The sequence below is a fragment of the Paramisgurnus dabryanus genome, chromosome 5 (genome assembly GCF_030506205.2).
Source record: "Paramisgurnus dabryanus chromosome 5, PD_genome_1.1, whole genome shotgun sequence".
Taxonomy (NCBI): Eukaryota; Metazoa; Chordata; class Actinopteri; order Cypriniformes; family Cobitidae; genus Paramisgurnus; species Paramisgurnus dabryanus.
Window position 1 is genome coordinate 49,545,276 of NC_133341.1, and position 19,475 is coordinate 49,564,750.

At 38.0% G+C, this 19,475-nt stretch overlaps 2 protein-coding genes across 6 annotated transcripts in view; one reads left to right on the forward strand and one right to left on the reverse strand.

Annotated features, from left to right (window-relative positions):
* Positions 1–19,475, forward strand: part of naa38 (N-alpha-acetyltransferase 38, NatC auxiliary subunit) — a 156,598-nt gene that overhangs the window by 59,573 nt on the left and 77,550 nt on the right. Inside the window, exon 3 of one of the 4 annotated variants that reach the window (XM_065284623.2) lies at positions 11,606–11,964. The exons of the other annotated variants lie outside the window; for them this stretch is intronic. Within the exon in view, the coding sequence (XP_065140695.1) occupies positions 11,606–11,721 (116 nt within the window). The 3' untranslated portion in view covers positions 11,722–11,964. Of the gene's footprint in view, positions 1–11,605; positions 11,965–19,475 lie in introns of those variants that run through there. 4 annotated transcript variants of the gene reach the window in all.
* Positions 12,646–19,475, reverse strand: part of cldn15b (claudin 15b) — a 43,898-nt gene continuing 37,068 nt past the window's right edge. Inside the window, exons 3-6 of one of the 2 annotated variants that reach the window (XM_065284612.2) lie at positions 14,429–14,510; positions 14,179–14,289; positions 13,847–13,951; positions 12,646–13,572 (exon numbers count right to left, since the gene is read on the reverse strand). In XM_065284612.2, the coding sequence (XP_065140684.1) occupies positions 13,494–13,572; positions 13,847–13,951; positions 14,179–14,289; positions 14,429–14,510 (377 nt within the window). In that variant the 3' untranslated portion in view covers positions 12,646–13,493. Of the gene's footprint in view, positions 13,573–13,841; positions 13,952–14,178; positions 14,290–14,428; positions 14,511–19,475 lie in introns of both variants that reach the window. The other variant, XM_065284613.2, reaches the window with a different exon arrangement.

Sequence of the window (19,475 nt, forward strand, 5' to 3'; positions counted from 1 at the left end):
ACTGCGATAAATGCTGTAAATAACGCAGGTTTCTTGAATATAGCCAAATACGTGTTAAATTATGCTTGATTTATTAAAAAACTTTCCAACTGCTTTGCAATCAGAAGCTTTAGCTTACCTGAAACTAACGTAGAGGCTTACTGAAATTCATGAAAGGACCAGAGATGTATTTCATTATTATTGCCATGTAGTACTGAACATGTAACCTTATCTCTCTCTTAAACACAGCTTAAAATACATCATGATGGCAAGTGCTGCAATCCTACTGTATATAATACAGATTTTATTTTAATTTTGATACATTTGTATTTTTTATATGTAGAGCAATTTATTTAATTTGGATACATTTGTCTGTCTTTTATCAGACTTACCAATTGTTATAATATATTTTTGTGCTGGTCAGTTATGAATAATAGGTAACATTGAACTGCTAGCAAAACTTGAGAATTTGGTGGGGCAGAGGGGCCTCTCCCCTAACAGATGTTATCTCACTCCAAACTTTTAAATAAAACCTGCATTTGCCACAACAAACTTGGTCAGACATTTAAGTTCATCACCTGATAGAACACAATAAGTCTAGAATATCAAAAGTCTGTTAATAATGCAAAACAGGCAAGACCATCAACCCTCACTCAACCATCCATGTCATGGTCTCATTTAACCACTTATGTTTGTATTGAACGTACTAGCCTACTGCACAGTTACTGCTGTTAATTTTAGATGGTCACAGTTATTGTTTTCAATAGCCAAACCAGGTTTAGCCTGTTAAATACCAAATAAACATATTGTTTATGTATACTTTCATTCTTTCTTGTTTGTTGCTTGATAAGAAAAAAAAAATCGGAAATCGAATCGGAATCGGCCAATTTGTTTAAGAAAATCTGTATAAAAACCGGCCATGAAAAATCAAGATCATGCATCCCTAATATGTCATTTGTCAGTTTCCAACATTCTGTTCATGTCTTATTTCAAAGCATATTTGAAGTAGTTTTTTCGCTACTACTTTTGCTAATTAAGTCTATTTTATGCCAGGCTCTGCTCACATTAACTTTGGAGCAATCCGCACAGAAATGACCAAACACATTTTTGATATTCTCTGCCATTCTCGAGAGATACCTGTCCAAAGTTGACTGTCCCTGTGACATTGTCTCTTTGTCATATTAAATTATTATGACTATATTATAACATGATGTGCATTACTTGAGACAGTCGGAACTGAGACTACATTAACCGCAATGCAACGCGTTCATTGAGAAAAACTCTGATAAGGCGAAAGGAAGCCTGTGAAGACACGTTCGTAGTAAGCCTCGTCAGGTGTGCGCGTTAGAGTTTGGTGAGGAGTTTATGAATGAAACGGCGTGAAGGGTGAACGGAAGAAAAGTTGTTTTATGACTGAAGTTACAGATACAGATCCCGCTGGCTGCACGGCTAAGAGTTTTGGGACACGCTTGGCAATCAAATCGCAGTGTTTATCGGTGCTGGAAAAGCTGACGTGATGATTGCCGCGATGCTGCGGAAAAGAAAGCAGACAACAGATTGCGGTGGTACTGAGAGGTGCATGCCGGCTGCTCTACAGTGAAGTGTTGGGATAATCATTATTGCCAATCCTAAAGGACACTTTCCCTGCTGTGTTTGGGCAAGGCGGCTGGAGTTGACCATTGCCTGGATGTCGTGAGTTTGTTTGCTCTTCTGAAGCAGTATATGAACTATCTGTGCAACTGACTTCAGGTAGGACTGAAACTGTTTAAGATTAAAACTGTCTACCTTCGTCACGTCATACACACACACGAACACAAACACTAACGTGACTCTATGATCCCTATGAACAATTCATTGTGCAACAGTCTAAAAAGGAACTCTTTAATATGCTTTATTTCATGAGATGTGACATTGAGATATGGTGTGTTATTATGTGATATAGGAATTAGGATATTTGTTTTGATAATATGACTTAAATGAAAATATTTGATTTATATATATTTGGTATCTGAAAATATTTTGAATGTTTTTGTTCTTGAGATTATTACATTATTATGATTTCATTTGTGGTGTATTTGGAATGAACTTATGTTTATTTCTGAGTGAAGAGCAGAATTTGAAAACTGCCACTAGCACTAGAGGTCCAAGTCGAAATGACTAGTTGAATAAAAGACTCTGGACTACTGAATGACAATTCTGTGCGGTTTAATTTACAAACATTAAGCAGTAACGTCACATACTATACAAAATGTATTTCTTGACTTTAACTTTAACTCTTCTCACTTAAACTATCTGATTCTGATATAAATTGTAATTTTGTTATTTCTGCACTGGAATGTCATGTCTGCACCTTCCTTGATTGGGCTATTTGAATGGTTGCAGCTCTGAAAACCTTGGCCAGCTACACCCACTGTGTAGCGCAGTCTAATAAATTACATGCATGAAACTCAGAGGTTGAGGGTTCGAATCCCGTCGAATGCATGTGTTATGTTTTTCTATTAAGATTTTGTTTTAAGTTCATTCTCACCTATTATTTTCAACCTGTCTGTTTTCCATGTTCTGCACTGCTTGCAATAATTTGGTGGCAAAGCATCACCACCAGTTCAAAAATGCAGTAGCGGCCATTTTGAAAATTACAGTATTCAGTTTTTTTGCTACTCCTTTTGCAGTGTTTGCTGAATTGTTACGCAATTTGGCTCAGATTATCTTTGGACCGAGCCGCATAGAGATGACCAAACAGAATTTTGAAGTAGGGATGTTCATATCAGTTAATTTTCCCGACCTACAACCGCAGCTTATGAACCGAACATTAACCGTTAACTTATAAGATTTTAATATTAAGTTGAGTCATTGAGTAAAAATACAGTTGACTGTTGACTGTGAACATGCAAACAGCAGCGACAGATCAACAACAGAACCAGGATTCATACATTATCAGATATTCACGCAACATTACCTTATCAAAGAGCATGCGATCAGTCCAGAGGATTAATATCTAAAAAGGGCAGATTGTCTCTTTTTCATCTACCACAGTGGTCATTTCTAAAGCATGACACTTTTCAAAAAGTTTAGCTTTTTCTTATCTTTCTCCGTTTGTGCAAAAAGATAGATGTTTATGGTCAGGGTCAGAGGCCATTAGCGAAGGTCTGTCCGGATGTGCGTGAGACGGAGATGGACCGCTTCCAAACGCGCACACAAATGATTTCTCATACAAATGATTACTTTATCAGACCGTCAGGGCAGCAATATTTTGTGCCATTTACATGGCATTCACAAATTAAAGATAGAAAAGTGGCCCATGAAGACAAGCACTGTGCATTAACAAATATTTTTTTCTTTTAACTGATAATGTTAATTGGTCATACATTCTTACCTTCGGTTAACGGTTAAACGGTCAATGTGAACATCCCTATTTTGATGTTTATCTTTGTTCAAAAGTAATACATTTTTCAATCAGGAATAACTTTTAAATCATTTTATCAACTGAAATTCTACCGAGAACATCTGATTGGGGAATGTATGCCTTCCCTGTAGCTCAACCGAATGCGTGATGGGCATAAGATCCAGAGGTCGTGGGTTCAAATCCAGGCTAGATCAGCAATGAAAACAACAAAGTTAACAATTTTGTGTCATGTAGAGTCAAATGTTCGAACAGGTTCGAATACCTACAGGGGATTAAAAAAAATATTCTGATTCTGAGAAACATCTCTCCAAACTTGAACATACACATTGTCACTTCAGCTACCCAGCTTCAGCAACTGTGTGTAAGTATGTCTCCCCTGTAGCTCAACCAAATGAGTGACAGGAATCAGAACTGGAGATTGTGGTTTCAGATCCTGTGTAGGGCAGCAATTGAAGTCTCTTACTTTAGAGTCAAAAGCTTAAATTCATTATTCGTATTTTACTTTATTTTTTTTCTGGTATTATTTTCGTTTGTGCTTTTTTGGTTTAAGTCCCATGTTTAACAAGTATGATGTTTTGGTGGTTCAATTGTTTTCTAGGTCAGCATTGGACTAATCAATCCTTCTTTCAGCTTGCAAATAAATATTATACTTCAAAATTTTTATTTATTCATTATGTTCATTCCCATCTCTGAGTCCTGTGTGCTGAAAGTTTCCATACATATCTGCTACATTGCATTTTTCAATTGCATGTCCTTTCGGCTTCATTGCATGTTGCAGGACCATTGTTGCTTGGCCCCGTATCGCTGCTTGCAGCAATATTTAGGGGCCAAGCACTGAAGGTGCTGAGGCACCTATTGGAATTGTACTTTCTTCTTCTTCTTAGCCATTGGTGTCTATGGCAGCCCTATGAACCGTATGTAGGAAAATGATGAAATTTGGCAGTTGTAGTGGTGGTCATAAATAGTCATGTGGCCAAAAATGGGGTCTCTAGCAGTAACTCTATAGTGCCACCAGCAGTGCAAAAATTCAATGTTAAAATGGTTATAACTGCAGATCCGTTTGATCTATGAAAATTCTACTTAGTACATGTGATTGCTCTCATCACGCTTATAGTTTTTAATACCTTACAGTAAGACTTCACCCATTACAGTAGCGGCCATTTTGAAATTACAGAAAGTACAGTATTTTGTTTTTTCGCTACTCCTCCTTCAAATTTGGTTCAATTGTTATGAAATTTGGCACAGGTGATCTTTGGAGTGAGCCGCATAGAAATGACTGAACAGAATTTGTATATTTATCTTTGTTCAAAAGTAATAAATGCGTGAACTTAACGAAGTTGACGCAAAATTGGTTCTGAAGCTGTATCTCGGTCATTCTTTGATCAATCGAAATGAAATTTGGTACACTTCATGTTGACCATAAACTGGGGGTCCATGCCAAATTTGGTGAAAGCGCCACCTATGGGTCATAAGATATGAAAAAGGCTCTTTTTGCCCATAACTACTGAATTGTTTGTCAGAATTATGATCGTAGTGTCTACGGATTCCTTGGCTCATGCCGCATCTGTGGATGTGTATTATGCCAGGTTTGACAGAACCGCCTGTCCGTCATTTTGAAATTTGTCATAACTTGCTATAACTTTTGAAGTATTGGATATATCGGCGCAAAAATAGATTATTGGATATAATTCCGTCGCTAGACGGAAGCCGAATTGGAGCCAAATTACGTTCCTCTCTCCACTGTAAATGTTCTGTAATCACTTTGCACCGGATCCACTCCGGGTTTTCTGGCTGTATCACGTTAAGCTGAGGTAAAACTTTATTTCAGCTAGCATGGACAAACTTATAATGCAGGAAGGCTCCTATGTATTGGAGATAAATAAAGGTGTAAAAGACCAATGGAGATTGACTTGGCTTAGCGAAATGAGGAAGATAGGCAAGCCTTTCAGTTCGTGGGCTAAAACAACCAAACATCCAGGTAACTTGCTCGTCTTTGCACAATATGACTAAGGGTCCTGTATTTTGGGGGTAAGTAATTTATCCCATATGTGATAACCCGCGTCCCGTTTTTGACTGCTATGCTGATCTAACCAGTGGCAGATACAAGCGGTTTGTTAAACCCGTGGGCAAACTTCATGTGGCGCCACAAGAACCAAGAGGCAGATGACATCCAAATCCCGTGAGAGCGATTCGAGGAGGAATCATAAGAGACTGCTTCCGAAATGCTCTCGCAACACTTTGATGTCATCCACCTGTCGGTTCTTGCCGTTGGATTTGCACGTGGGCACAAAATGTCAGGCCGGGAAACAGGACGCATACGCAGGGTTCACATTAAGCCATTCAAATTCAAACAACATTGCTAAATGCGCCCGCTGTTTCGCAACCCGTGCATTCGCTTCTCATTGAGCTTTGATTATTGTTGCTGCTTTATTGGCCTTAAATACACACATGCGTCAAAAATACCGTCTTTGCAAGTATCCTCATAAGCACAACCATTCAGGTCTAAGGAGAAAGTAAACAGCAGAAACATTGCGAATAAAATAGCACAGTCATTCAATTTACAACTGTCACTATGGTTACAGCTACCCATTCTCAATGTGTTCGTTACAGACATCCTGTGCGAATTGTACACGAGTTTGACTCTAGTTGATCGTTTAGGGCTTATATTCAGACATACTGTATTAACTGTGACTTTAAACTGTTGTGTGAACAGATCAGACCCTGGATGATTCGTTTATATGTACTGACACTGTTTGTCAAAGCACCACAAAACACTACTGTTTTTGCACTGATATATGAAGCAATTAGATGACCCCTTTATATTCAAACTCAATATATACAATACTATGTATAGTACATTAATAGACAGTGCAGGTCTATAGATTATAAATGTGACTGGTGTTATGATGGTTATAATTTCTATTAGATAGAGCAGAAGCAGTTAAAGTGCCTATCTTTCTATTTCTCTCTTACCGATTAAAAAAAGCTTAATTCACTCATTATTTCAGATTTAAAAGTCTACTTGTGGTCCCGGTGACAGGTGACTTTACTTACAGCTTTGCATTTTTTATATCTTGAGTCAGCTTGAGCTTTCCTCGTTCATAAGCATTGCTTTTTTCTACCATATATGTGCAAACTTTTTCGAAAATATATGGTTTATTAATAACATTAACAAGATTATAAAAAATGGGAGAAAGAAAATGCAGCGCGTGGTCGTAACAAGAGCAAGATGTGATCGCCAGAGAAACCGGAGGCACGTTGAAACTGCCCTCGCGCTTTAGCGCGGTAGCGCTCGCGGCCGTTTTCCGATCGACTCGGGTTTTACACAAAATATTAATCAATTAGGACCAGAAGTAATTAAATTAGGACCGACCCCGACGCGACTGACCATTTCAAATATAAACCCGGAACCGCACGGGTCTCAGGTATTCCATGAAGACCTCTGCTCAAGTTCAGACACATGGATGGAAGGATACAATGTGACATTTGCTTCCCGTCGCACCGACCCAATTCATTGAGAAACAGAAACAACGCGAACGCTCACCGTGTTGAAGGCTCAGAGCACGTTATAAAATGTATTTTTAAAATACACATTTCTGTTTTAATAAATGCTTAAATAAATCATAGCAAATTCTAAAACATAAGGTAGGTACAAAAATAATCAGTGATACATTTGCGACCCATTAAAAATTAGGGTCGCAATGGCATTTCAAAAGGTTGCATATGCGACCAAAATGGTTGCAGTGTAGTTCCCTGAAACATGTCCTGTGTGACTGTGATGTATATGTGGGTGTCTAAATGTATTGTTAAGTGCAATTTAAAGCGACCTTGAGCTATGGAAAGGCGCTATGGAAAGGCGCTATATAAATAAAACAACTTCTTCTTTCTACCACAATAGTACTTGATCTGTTTTTAATATGATTTCATTGGTATATGTCTCCTAGGTATTAAATTAAAATTTGTCTAATCCCGTTATTCATTTTTTGTATTTTTGATTTGAACGCATCAGAAAATCGGAAAACAAGTCGATTTTAGTTTTATCATTCTTGTTTTTATCATATACATGGATTATTGTAGTTGCAGTTTAGTTTTAAATTTTTTAACTTTAGTTTTTATTTTAGTTAATGAAAATGTTTTTATGATTATTTCAGTTTTTTTTACGATAATAACCCTGGTGCACTCGGGCTAAATGTAATGTATTCCCTGTCATCTACCCTCACTCACCGGACTAAATCACCTATGATCCTTTGCACCCCGTCATCCACCATCTTTGATTAACGTCCTCACCTGTTCACTATTTCCCAGACATTATATATACTGAATACACCATTGTATTCAGTCTTGGTCGATTCACGTCTTTGTAATGCCATCTAGTATTAAAGTTGTATGTTTAATGTTATTTGTCGTCTTTCTTGTCTCTCCTTAAAGCAAACCGGGACACTTACTGGCTAACTCAGCCTCAAGTGGCTAACTCATGTTTATGTTCTGCTAATCTGCTGTCGGCCCACTATTGTCTACAAATGTGTTGATTAATATAGAACAGTGGTCACCAGCCTTTTTACACCCAAGATCACCAACCTCGTTCTTGATGAAAGGAAATATCTACCTATCAAAGAGCCCAGACTAAACCTCCAACTTGAGGCGTTTAATTGAGGCTAATTATATTTGAATTACAAAAAAAACCTGGATCCAATTTTCAAATGCCAAGGAAACTCATACTATTTAAAGTTTCCACTTTCAGTGTGGCATAATGAGGAAAAAACATTGATTGACACAGTTCTTTACATTCTTACAAACAGTCAGTATGTCATTGCCATATGAATAAGAATATGAATAAGATAATAAGAGTGGGTTGCACCAACAAGGATTGGGCTTAAATCTGGTTTAAATCAAGGCTTATGTAAAAATTCTGTTTTAACTTTAAATCTTGTTTAAAAATAAACAGAGTTACATTTAAAATGTAATTTTGATCCAGGTTTAAATTTTACAGTAAACCTAGATTATCTTTAATCCTGTTGCTACATTACTTTAAACTATTATTGACACACAAATTCCACCAGATGTAGCCATCAAGCCAAATATTGAATTCATACAAAGAAATCAGAACATTTAAGTATACAAGTTGAGTCATAATAAATAAAGTGAAATGACACAAGGAATAAGTATTGAACACATGAAGAGAACAAGGTGCAAAATGGCATAGAAAGCCAGGAGATCACATGAATCTGTATTGAGAGAGAAACCCTGCCCCCTATCAGTACTAATTGATATTAGATGCTTTAGTCCTAATTGATGGTGTATATAAAATCTTCTCATTACCCAGAAGGCACACAGGAAAGACTTCATGATGGGTAAAAGCAAAGAACTCTCTCAAGATCTTCGTAATTTTATCTTTGAATGGGGTAATGGTTATAGGCGCATTTCCAGAATGCTAAATGTTCCAATGGGCACTGTGGTGGCCATTTTCCGGAAATGGAAAGAGCATCATTTCACAATAAACCGGCCACGATAAGGTGCTCCACATAAGATCCCTGTCCGAGGAGTCTTCAGGAAGACCTTCATCAGTGGGTACTGTTGATTCAAAGAAAACTATGAACCGCCATGGCATCCATGCAAAGCATGTTACTTGGTTAAAGTTAGCAAAAGAGCATTTGGGGAAGCTTATGGATTATTGGGAGACTATTATAGGGTCAGATCAAAGCAAAATTGAGCTTTTTGGCAGTCATTCTACACACCATGTTTGGAGAAGAAATGGCACTGCCCACCACCCCAAGAACACCATACCAACAGTTAAGTTTGGGGGTGGAAGCATCATGGTTTGGGGCTGCTTTTCAGCAAGGGGTACTGAAGATATTATTGAATGCAGGATGAATGGAGAAATGTACTGGGACATTCTGGATAAGAATGTGCTGCCATCTACCAGAAAGCTGAAAATGAAAAGAGGGTGGACAAACACAAGACAAAGGAAACAATGAAGTGGTTTCAAAGTCAATCACCTGACCTAAATCCCATAGAAAATCTGTGGAGAGAACGGAAGATCAAAGTTCATAAAAGAGGCCCAAGGAATCTTCAAGATTTAAAGACCATTTGTGTGAAAGAATGGGACAGAATCACTCCTGAGCAATGCAGATGACTGGTCTCTCCATACAAGAGGCGTCTAGAAGCTATAATAACCGACAAAGGCTTTTCTACAAAGTATTAAATAAAGTGTGTTCAATACTTATTCCCTGTGTCATTTCACTTTATTTATTTTGACTCAACTTGTATACTTAAATGTTCTGATTCCTTTGTATGATCTCAGTATTTGGCTTGATTGCTACATCTGGGGGAAATTTTGTCTCAATAGCCCACTTAGAAATCCCCTTATTGATAAAATGCTGATGTGTCAAATACTTATTTCCCTTGCTTGTATCATGTTCATTATATCGCAATATCTAAGCTTCGCAATATTTCCTGCCATATTGCTCAATTTATCAATACAATAGATTGTTTTAATAGATCGTCAAATGTTTTTATTTTTAATCAGCCCTAGATTACTGATGTACTGTATGTAGGTAGTGATTTATAATACAAAAATACATTTCCTTTGCCTGCATAAACAGTTTTTTTATTTATTTTTTGAATGACAACGTCACCATTGTTGCAGGTTAATTACACCGGCGAATTCATAATTTCAAGTTTCAAACACTTTATTTATCCCAATGGGACAATTCACCATCCCACATAGAGTTACGCAAACAATATAAACTACATAAAACATCATACATTAATAAATAACACAATATGCACAGAATACATTTGAATCATAGTGCATATTGTGTTATTGTATATCATGGCGGACAAAATAAATCACAGATGAAGGTTTTAATACAGGTTAGTTTTAATCTAAAATTTGTTAATCTGTGTTTAAAAACTCGAATTAAAAATAAACTGTGATCAACAAACCCTAGATTATAAGAGAGTTTCTCTCTTTTTTTAATCAGATTTTACCAAATAAGGTCTGATAATTTTTATATTAATTTATAAATGAGCTTCATTCATGTTAGCAGGAATTTTTGCATCAAATGATACTTAAAAAAACTGTCCCATAATAAGTTCTATCATCAATCACTAAAAGAACTGCTTATCATTTGGCTCTCATATCTAAAGAACATGTTCCATTTCATGTTTTAATATAATTAAAGAAACATTCACGCGCAGTCCACAAAGCAAAGTTCTTATGTGTTTTTATATTATGTGTACATAAAATAAAAAAACGCGTCATGGTGTCTTGCTGAAAAATGTATCCTGTCAAATTATGACTCAACCAATCACCAATCCACACTATAGGCTTACGTGCACGATGCGAATGTTCGCGGGTGCAGTCAAGTGAAACTGATTGATGATTTTTCAATTGAATGCCGAATTCGGATGACTTTAGTACATAATAGCAATAAAGTGGCTCACTGGCAGCAGGGAAAATTAGTCGGCAGGCTGCCGGGAATTCTGGTGATCAAAATGGTCCAAGCTTGGACCAACGTATTTTTTTCTTACTCGACGTGTTGGCGACCACTATAGAACATCTGCCGTTCTTATTACTTGGGAGTCACAGTGAAAGATAAAGCAATATGTTGGTTTACAACTGTATACTGTAGTCCCTTTCCACTGTAAACACAGAGTAATGTGCAACTGCGACTAATCAGAAGAGACTAGGTTCACACAAGGGAGGGGTTTAGCAAGATGTATCTTCAAACAATTCATTTGAGAGTCGTTGGGAAATAAGGAAAATTATATGCATATTATGAAAAAAGTGCTTTTTAATCTGGTACACCATGTTGTTGGGTATCCCAAAAACATATATTAACCTTTCTAATAGCATAACATGTGCTCTTGAAGGGGAAGTAAAAAAGGTTAAGAACACATTAATGGCGCTTTTTGTCTTCTTTGCTCCACACGGATGACTTTGTAAGAAAACCATATCCATATACAGTATCTAGACACATGATGTTAGTCACATTATTTCATGGTAACAGTATATTTAACCAGTTTAAAAAATAGTTTGGTGAGGCACTAACAACATTCTAAATGCTTTAGGTAACGCTTTAGCAATGCTCTAGCAATCTATGTGGAAAATTTCAAGATTTTATAATTTACCACTCACAGTTTACCACTTGCAAAATGTTTAATATCTTTAGCTTCTGATCATAAGAAAAGTCATTCTAAAATCTGCATTCTTATCCCCAGACTCCTTCTCACAAGGCGAGCCCAGAGTGTTGGGACTAGCTATGATTCCTGGTCACCATGTTGTCTCTATAGAAGTGGAATCTGAAAGCCTTCAGACAACCACCCATGGACTCTAACAACTTTAGATACTTTTGGATTCAAAATAATGGATGCAAATGTTGCATCAGCAAAATCATATATGGCTTCTGTCTAAGCAGGGGTTACTGGATGTTTTTTTGGACAAAATGCCATTCCATCTGTGGATTTGTTTTGATTAAGAAATAGCTTGAACTGTACTTTTTCATTGGGTACAGTTCTGTATGTGATTGTGTGCAAATCAGTATTGACTGTCATTTTAAAAATAAAAGACTGTTAAAGAATCATGGTAATATTTGTCATGTTTCATACCACTGTACCACCATCAGAAGCCATTCACAGACCTAAACTGTTCATTTATCTTTATTGTTAACATTATTGCACATATAACTGCATCTTAATGGGTTGTGGGGTCATTTCTTCAGTTTGGTTTTATTTAGACAAATTTTAAAGGTACCCCGATTATAAACGCATGTATGGTTTAATAGATTAACACTAGGATTGTAAAAAAAAAACTATAAAATCTTTTTTCATTAGGCTGCCATTTTGTTTTCATCACCTCATGAGGTCAAACAAAACCGTTCTATCTAAAAAAATTGTGCTAAATAGCAATTAAAGCTCGTAATCATAGGGGAACCATTTTTAGTGCTCTGTAGTACCTATAAAGCACCTATGAAGAACCATCCGGGGGTGATATAGCACCACCATAGCACCAGATGTGGTTCTATATAGCCCAATATGGTGCTACACAGATGCTATAAACGTGCTATGTGGCACTTAAAATTGTTCCCCTATGATTACAACCCAGTGAAACACTTTTAGTACTATTTAGCACCATTTGTTTTTAGTGTGTAGATACAAGGTAAACATGATAAACAAGTCTTGAAGTAGATTATAAAATGATGTGAAAAAGAAGATGAGAGTTATAAACGCACACAGACAACAGGGGACAATATTTGGGCAGATTTTTATTAAAATATCAGCATCAGGTCTTCTGTTCAGCCCTTTCACAGAGAGTAACATAAATGAAGAATAATACAGAAAACATAGCAATGAAAGAATATCTAAATAATGGTGATCTGAGAGGTAAGAAGGTGTAAGTGGAAAATTCAAAATTCTCACATGTGAAACTATAGAAGATACCATAATATTTACTATGGGGTTATATAAAGTAATGAAAATATTTCATATGTTTTTATCAATTAATTTTAGTAGTTGAAGGGAAAATATTAAGTATTAAAGCATACAAGTAACTTTAAAAGTGTGTGTTTTGCTGTAAAAGGGACAAAGTTTTTTCACACTGTCACATAACTAACATTACAAAAGAAAAAAAAACAGACAATTAAGTTACGCATTTTACATATGCTTTCAGTAGTATGATGTCATCTGTGTGTGTCAATATGTACATGTTTAAGTATATTTATGAAAATTAACTGATATGTTACCCTAAATATTTAACAGAAGACAGTGCAAGCATATAAATTATATTTTATGGACATATTTTAAAAACCTAATACACTGTTAATTTTCATAATTCCATTTTAAAGGTCCCGTTCTTCCTGTGTTTTTGAAGCTTTGATTGTGTTTACAGTGCATAATATAACGTGCTTATGTTTTACGTGTAAAAAAAACTGTATTTTTCACACAATTTACTTCTCTCTAACGGCTGATGTCTTCCTTGTTCTATGAAGTCCCTCCTTCAGAAATGCATATCGAATTCTGATTGTGTAGCTTGTTTAGTGTGTTGTAATTCGATAGCAACTTAGCTTGCTCTTAGCTTGGCTGGCAACTGACGTATTCCTGTGGGCGGAGTTTAGTCAAAAAACTGTTCTACTGACTTCATTAATGCAGGAAGTGGAGGGCTGTAGTCCAAACTGGCCGTTCGCTGTAGGCTTTGAAAGGTAAATTCTGTTAAAGAAAATGTATTGCCTGGCAGGGAACTTTGAGCTTTATCATTTTACAGGTATTATTTATGCTATTATAGCAACATTACACACTAACTAGGGTTTAAAAAATGGGATCATGAAGAACGTGACCTTTATTGCATATTTTGCACAAAAAAAGTAAATTACAGTAAATTACAGAATGTATTTACATGGCTTTATTTTGAATGAAACACTTTGGAAAATTTAACTTTTTGATCAGTTTGTAAAGTCTGTACCTTACACATATGCATTGCGTCCATATTGACTGGTAGGAATAGATGAGTCACTTTGAACAATCTGAAAATGTTTGGTATGATCTGAAATTCTGAAGTTCTGAAGATCTGATCTAAAGAGTAAAATTGTCAAGTAAATGAACGAGACATACATTTATAACATTCGTAAAACTATGTAATTAATTAAGTATTATTTTAAACGCTAATTTAAAATAGGGCAGGTGCCTATTAGGTTATTAAGATTTCTAATATTATTTTTATACATTAAACAAAATGTGTTAATAATTAAAATGGTTGTTATGTGTCAAATAAGAAGATATGTGATGCATATTAAACTTACCCTTTCTCATCTGAGCCACGCAATCTACAAGCACACAGCAAACAGCTGCCACCACATAAAGCCAGCGTAGCTGAACTCCAACCAATGTAAAGCCCTTCTCCAATTTCATATCTCAACACACAGACACATCAAACATTTAAAAGCTAGCATTGGTTTACCAAATAAGATGACATGACAACAGAACTACTTATTAGTAATATATAATCTCCAATACCTCTATATCAAGAGCACAACAATAGTTTTCACTTACTTTATGCCAGGATACAGTGGGTCAAAAAACTGCTGAGTGATATTAAAAGCATACCAAGACACTGCAACCATAGTGCATAGACCTGAAACATGAAAATAGTTTAGATAGGCTACTTAGAAACCAGAACAAACTTATCCACCTTTGTATCTCCTTGTCCCTTGTCGTAATGTACTTTGTTGATGCTTGTATTTTAAACGTATTGTTTTTAAGTTGATTTGTCACAAAGCTTTGAATATTTGAAAAACCACCACCAAATTGGACAATTTTTATCTCTTTTTGCACTTTCTATTTTTAACTTTAATTAGGGCCCGAGCACACCGGGGTGTGAGGACCCTATTGTTTTTGCTCGGTTTATTAGGGCCCGAGCACCGAGGAGCAGGCCACCATGGCCTGCACCGAATGGTGCGAAGCCCTATTGTTTTTGATCGGATTATTATTATTTTTTTAATAGGGCCCGAGCACCGAGGAGCAGGCCAGAATGGTCTGCACCGAAAGGCGCAAAACCCTATTGGTTTTGCTCGAATTTATTAGGGCCCGAGCACCGAGGAGCAGTCCAGAATGGCCTGCACCGAATGGTGGAAAGCCTTATTGTTTTTGCTCTGAATATTAGGGCCCGAGCACACCGAATGGTGCGAAGCCCTATTGTTTTTGCTCAAATTTATTATTAGGGCCCGAGCACCGAGGAGCAGGCCAGAATGGCCTGCACCGTAGGTGCGAAGCCCTATTGTTTTCTTTAGGATTATTATTAGGGCCCGAGCACCGAGGAGGTGCGAAGCCCTATTTTTTTTTTTAGGATTATTATTAGGGCCCGAGCACACCAGGGTGTGAGGACCCTATTGTTTTTGCTCCGTTTATTATTATTATTAGGGCCCGAGCACACCAGGGTGTGAGGACCCTATTGTTATTATTCTTCTTCTCCGAAATGGATCGCATTTTTGAGGGGCTAAACATACTCGAAAACTCATGAAAATTTGCACACGCGTCCGAAGTGGCGAAAATTTACATGTAGTATAGGCGTCAGAAGTGGGCGTCTAAAAATGGCTCGATAGCGCCACCTGCAAAATTTCAAGAGAACAGCCCCCCCACTACGAAAAACATACAGATACGAAATTTGGTAGGGTCATATATCACCCCAAGACCTACAAAAAAGTATCTTGGAGCGAAGCTCTAAACCTCACAGGAAGTCAGCCATTTTTAATTTTTGCTGTGATTTCTGTGCAAATTTTGTCATTTCCAGGCTTCGTACTTTAACGAACTCCTCCTAGAGATTTTGTCAGATCGTCATCATATTTGGTCAATTACATCTAAAGGCCTTTGCGATGTTAAATTGCGGAGCTTTTGACTTTTCGTTGGAAGGTGTGTCCGTGGCGGCCTGACAAAGTTCAGCGTTTTCGCCGTGAAACAGGAAGTTGTTATAACTAAGGCATACAATGTCCAATCTGCCCCACACTTAACACGTTTGATAAGAGTCTTGGCCTGAACACATTTTAATGCCAATATTCAGCTTCAGTCCTAGCGCCACCTAGAGGTAGCAGGAAATGCCTTGTTTTACGCTGTGATTCACTGTTCTCAGAGATTTAATCAAATCATTATCATATCAGGTGAGACTGATCTTAAGCCCTTTGCGATGATAAATTGCGAAGATCTTGACTTTTCGTTGAAGGGCGTGTCCGTGGCGGCCTCGCAAAAAGTGATGTTTCGCCATTAGAAAGCTGTTGTAACTCAGGCATGCAATGTCCGACCTGTCACAGACATCATACGTTTGACAAGGGTCCTGGCCTCAACACATCAATGTTACAACAATCAATCACAATCATAGCGCCATCTGCTGCACAAAGGAGGTGTGGCACTTCAAAGTTCCTTTGAATATCCGCCTATATTTACCCACTGAAATTTCAATCCCCCTGGTTCATTGCTTTACTAAGGCCATAGAGTGGCGGTGCACATGCGTGCGAGGGCCCTTCCATCACTGCTTGCAGTTTTAATTCTTCTTCTTCTTCTTCTTCTTCTTCTTCTTCTCCGAAATGGATCGCATTTTTGAGGGCCTAAACATACCCGAAAACTCATGAAAATTTGCACACGCGTCAGAAGTGGCGAAAATTTACATGTAGTAGAGGCGTCAGAAGTGGGCGTGTAGAAATGGCTCAATAGCGCCACCTGCAAAATTTCAAGAGAACAGCCCCCCTACTACGAAAAACGTAAAGACACGAAATTTGGTAGGGTCATCTATTACTCCAAGACCTACAAAAAAGTCTCTTGGAGCTAAGCTCTAAACCCCACAGGAAGTCAGCCATTTTGAATTTTCTCTGTCATTTTTTGACATTTCCAAGCGTCGTACTTTAACAAACTCCTCCTAGAGATTTAATCCGATCATCATCATATTTGGTCAGTATCATCTAAAGGCCTTTGCGATGCTAAATTGCGGAGCTTTTGACTTTTCATTGGAGGGCGTGTCCGTGGCGGCCTGGCAAAGTGTAATGTTTCGCCATGAAACAGGAAGCTGATGTAATTCAGGCATACATTGTCCGATCCGCCCCTGACTTCACACGTTTGATAAAGGTCCAGGCCTGAACACATCAACATGGCATAATTCAGTAACACTCATAGCGCCACCTAGAGGCAGCAGGAAATACCATGTTTGATGCTGTGACTTACTGCTCTTAGGTATTTAACCATATCAACATCATATTTCACCAGTGTAATCTCAAGACCTTGTGTGATGATAAAAAGCAACGACCTTGACTTTTCATTAAAGGGCGTGTCCGTGGCGGCCTGGCAAAGTATCGCTAAATGAATCGCATTTTGACAGGCTAAACAAGCTCAAAAAGTCATAAAACATTGCACACACGTCAGAAGTGGCAAAAATTTACATGTGGCATAGGCGCCAGAAGTGGGCGTGCAGAAATGGCTCGATAGCGCCACCTGCAAAATTTCAAGAGAACAGCCCCGCCGCTACGAAAATCCTACAGATACGAAATTTGGTAGGGTCATATGTCACCCCAAGACCTACAAAAAAGTATCTTGGAGCGAAGCTCTAAACCTCACAGGAAGTCAGCCATTTTGAATTTTTGCTGTGATTTCTGTGCAAATTTTGTCATTTCCAGGCTTCGTACTTTAACGAACTCCTCCTAGAGATTTTGTCAGATCGTCATCATATTTGGTCAATCTCATCTAAAGGCCTTTGCGATGTTAAATTGCGGAGCTTTTGACTTTTCGTTGGAAGGTGTGTCCGTGGCGGCCTGACAAAGTTCAGCGTTTTCGCCATGAAACAGGAAGTTGTTATAACTAAGGCATACAATGTCCAATCTGCCCCACACTTCACATGTTTGATAAGAGTCTTGGCCTGAACACATTTCAATGCCAATATTCAGCTTCAGTCCTAGCGCCACCTAGAGGTAGCAGGAAATGCCTTGTTTAACGCTGTGATTCACTGTTCTCAGAGATTTAATCAAATCATTATCATATCAGGTGAGACTGATCTTAAGCCCTTTGCGATGATAAATTGCGAAGATCTTGACTTTTCGTTGAAGGGCGTGTCCGTGGCGGCCTCGCAAAGAGTGATGTTTCGCCATGAGAAAGCTGTTGTAACTCAGGCATGCAATGTCCGACCTGTCACAGACATCATACGTTTGACAAGGGTCCTGGCCTCAACACATCAATGTAACAACAATCAATTACAATCATAGCGCCACCTGCTGCACAAAGGAGGTGTGGCACTTCAAAGTTCCATTGAATATCTGCCTATATTTACCCACTGAAATTTCAATCCCCCTGGTTCATTGCTTTACTAAGGCCATAGAGTGGCGGTGCACATGCGTGTGAGGGCCCTTCCATCACTGCTTGCAGTTTTAATTCTTCTTCTTCTTCTTCTTCTTCTTCTCCGAAATGGATCGCATTTTTGAGGGCCTAAACATACCCGAAAACTCATGAAAATTTGCACACGCGTCAGAAGTGGTGAAAATTTACATGTAGTATAGGCGTCAGAAGTGGGCGTGTAAAAATGGCTCGATAGCGCCACCTGCAAAATTTCAAGAAAACAGCTCCCCCACTACGAAAAACTTACAGATACGAAATTTGGTAGGATCATCTATTACTCCAAGACCTACAAAAAAGTCTCTTGGAGCTAAGCTCTAAACCCCACAGGAAGTCAGCCATTTTGAATTTTCTCTGTCATTTTTTGACATTTCCAAGCGTCGTACTTTAACGAACTCCTCCTAGAGATTTAATCCGATCATCATCATATTTGGTCAGTATCATCTAAAGGCCTTTGAGATGCTAAATTGCGGAGCTTTTGACTTTTCATTGGAGGGCGTGTCCGTGGCGGCCTGGCAAAGTGTAATGTTTCGCCATGAAACAGGAAGCTGATGTAATTCAGGCATACATTGTCCGATCTGCCCCTGACTTAACACGTTTGATTAGGGTCCAGGCCTGAACACATCAACATGGCATAATTCAGTAACACTCATAGGGCCACCTAGAGGCAGCAGGAAATACCATGTTTGACGCTGTGACTTACTGCTCTTAGGTATTTAACCATATCAACATCATATTTCACCAGTGTAATCTCGAGACCTTGTGTGATGATAAAAAGCAACGACCTTGACTTTTCATTAAAGGGCGTGTCCGTGGCGGCCTGGCAAAGTATCGCTAATTGAATCGCATTTTGACAGGCTAAACAAGCTCAAAAAGTCATAAAACGTTGCACACACGTCAGAAGTGGCAAAAATTTACATGTGGCATAGGCGCCAGAAGTGGGCGTGCAGAAATGGCTCGATAGCGCCACCTGCAAAATTTCAAGAGAAGAGCCCCGCCGCTACGAAAATCCTACAGAAACGAAATTTGGTAGGGTCATATATCACCCCAAGACTTACAAAAAAGTCTCTTGGAGCGAAGCTCTAAACCTCACAGGAAGTCAGCCATTTTGAATTTTTGCTGTGATTTCTGTGCAAATTTTGTCATTTCCAGGCTTCGTACTTTAACGAACTCCTCCTAGAGATTTTGTCAGATCGTCATCATATTTGGTCAATCTCATCTAAAGGCCTTTGCG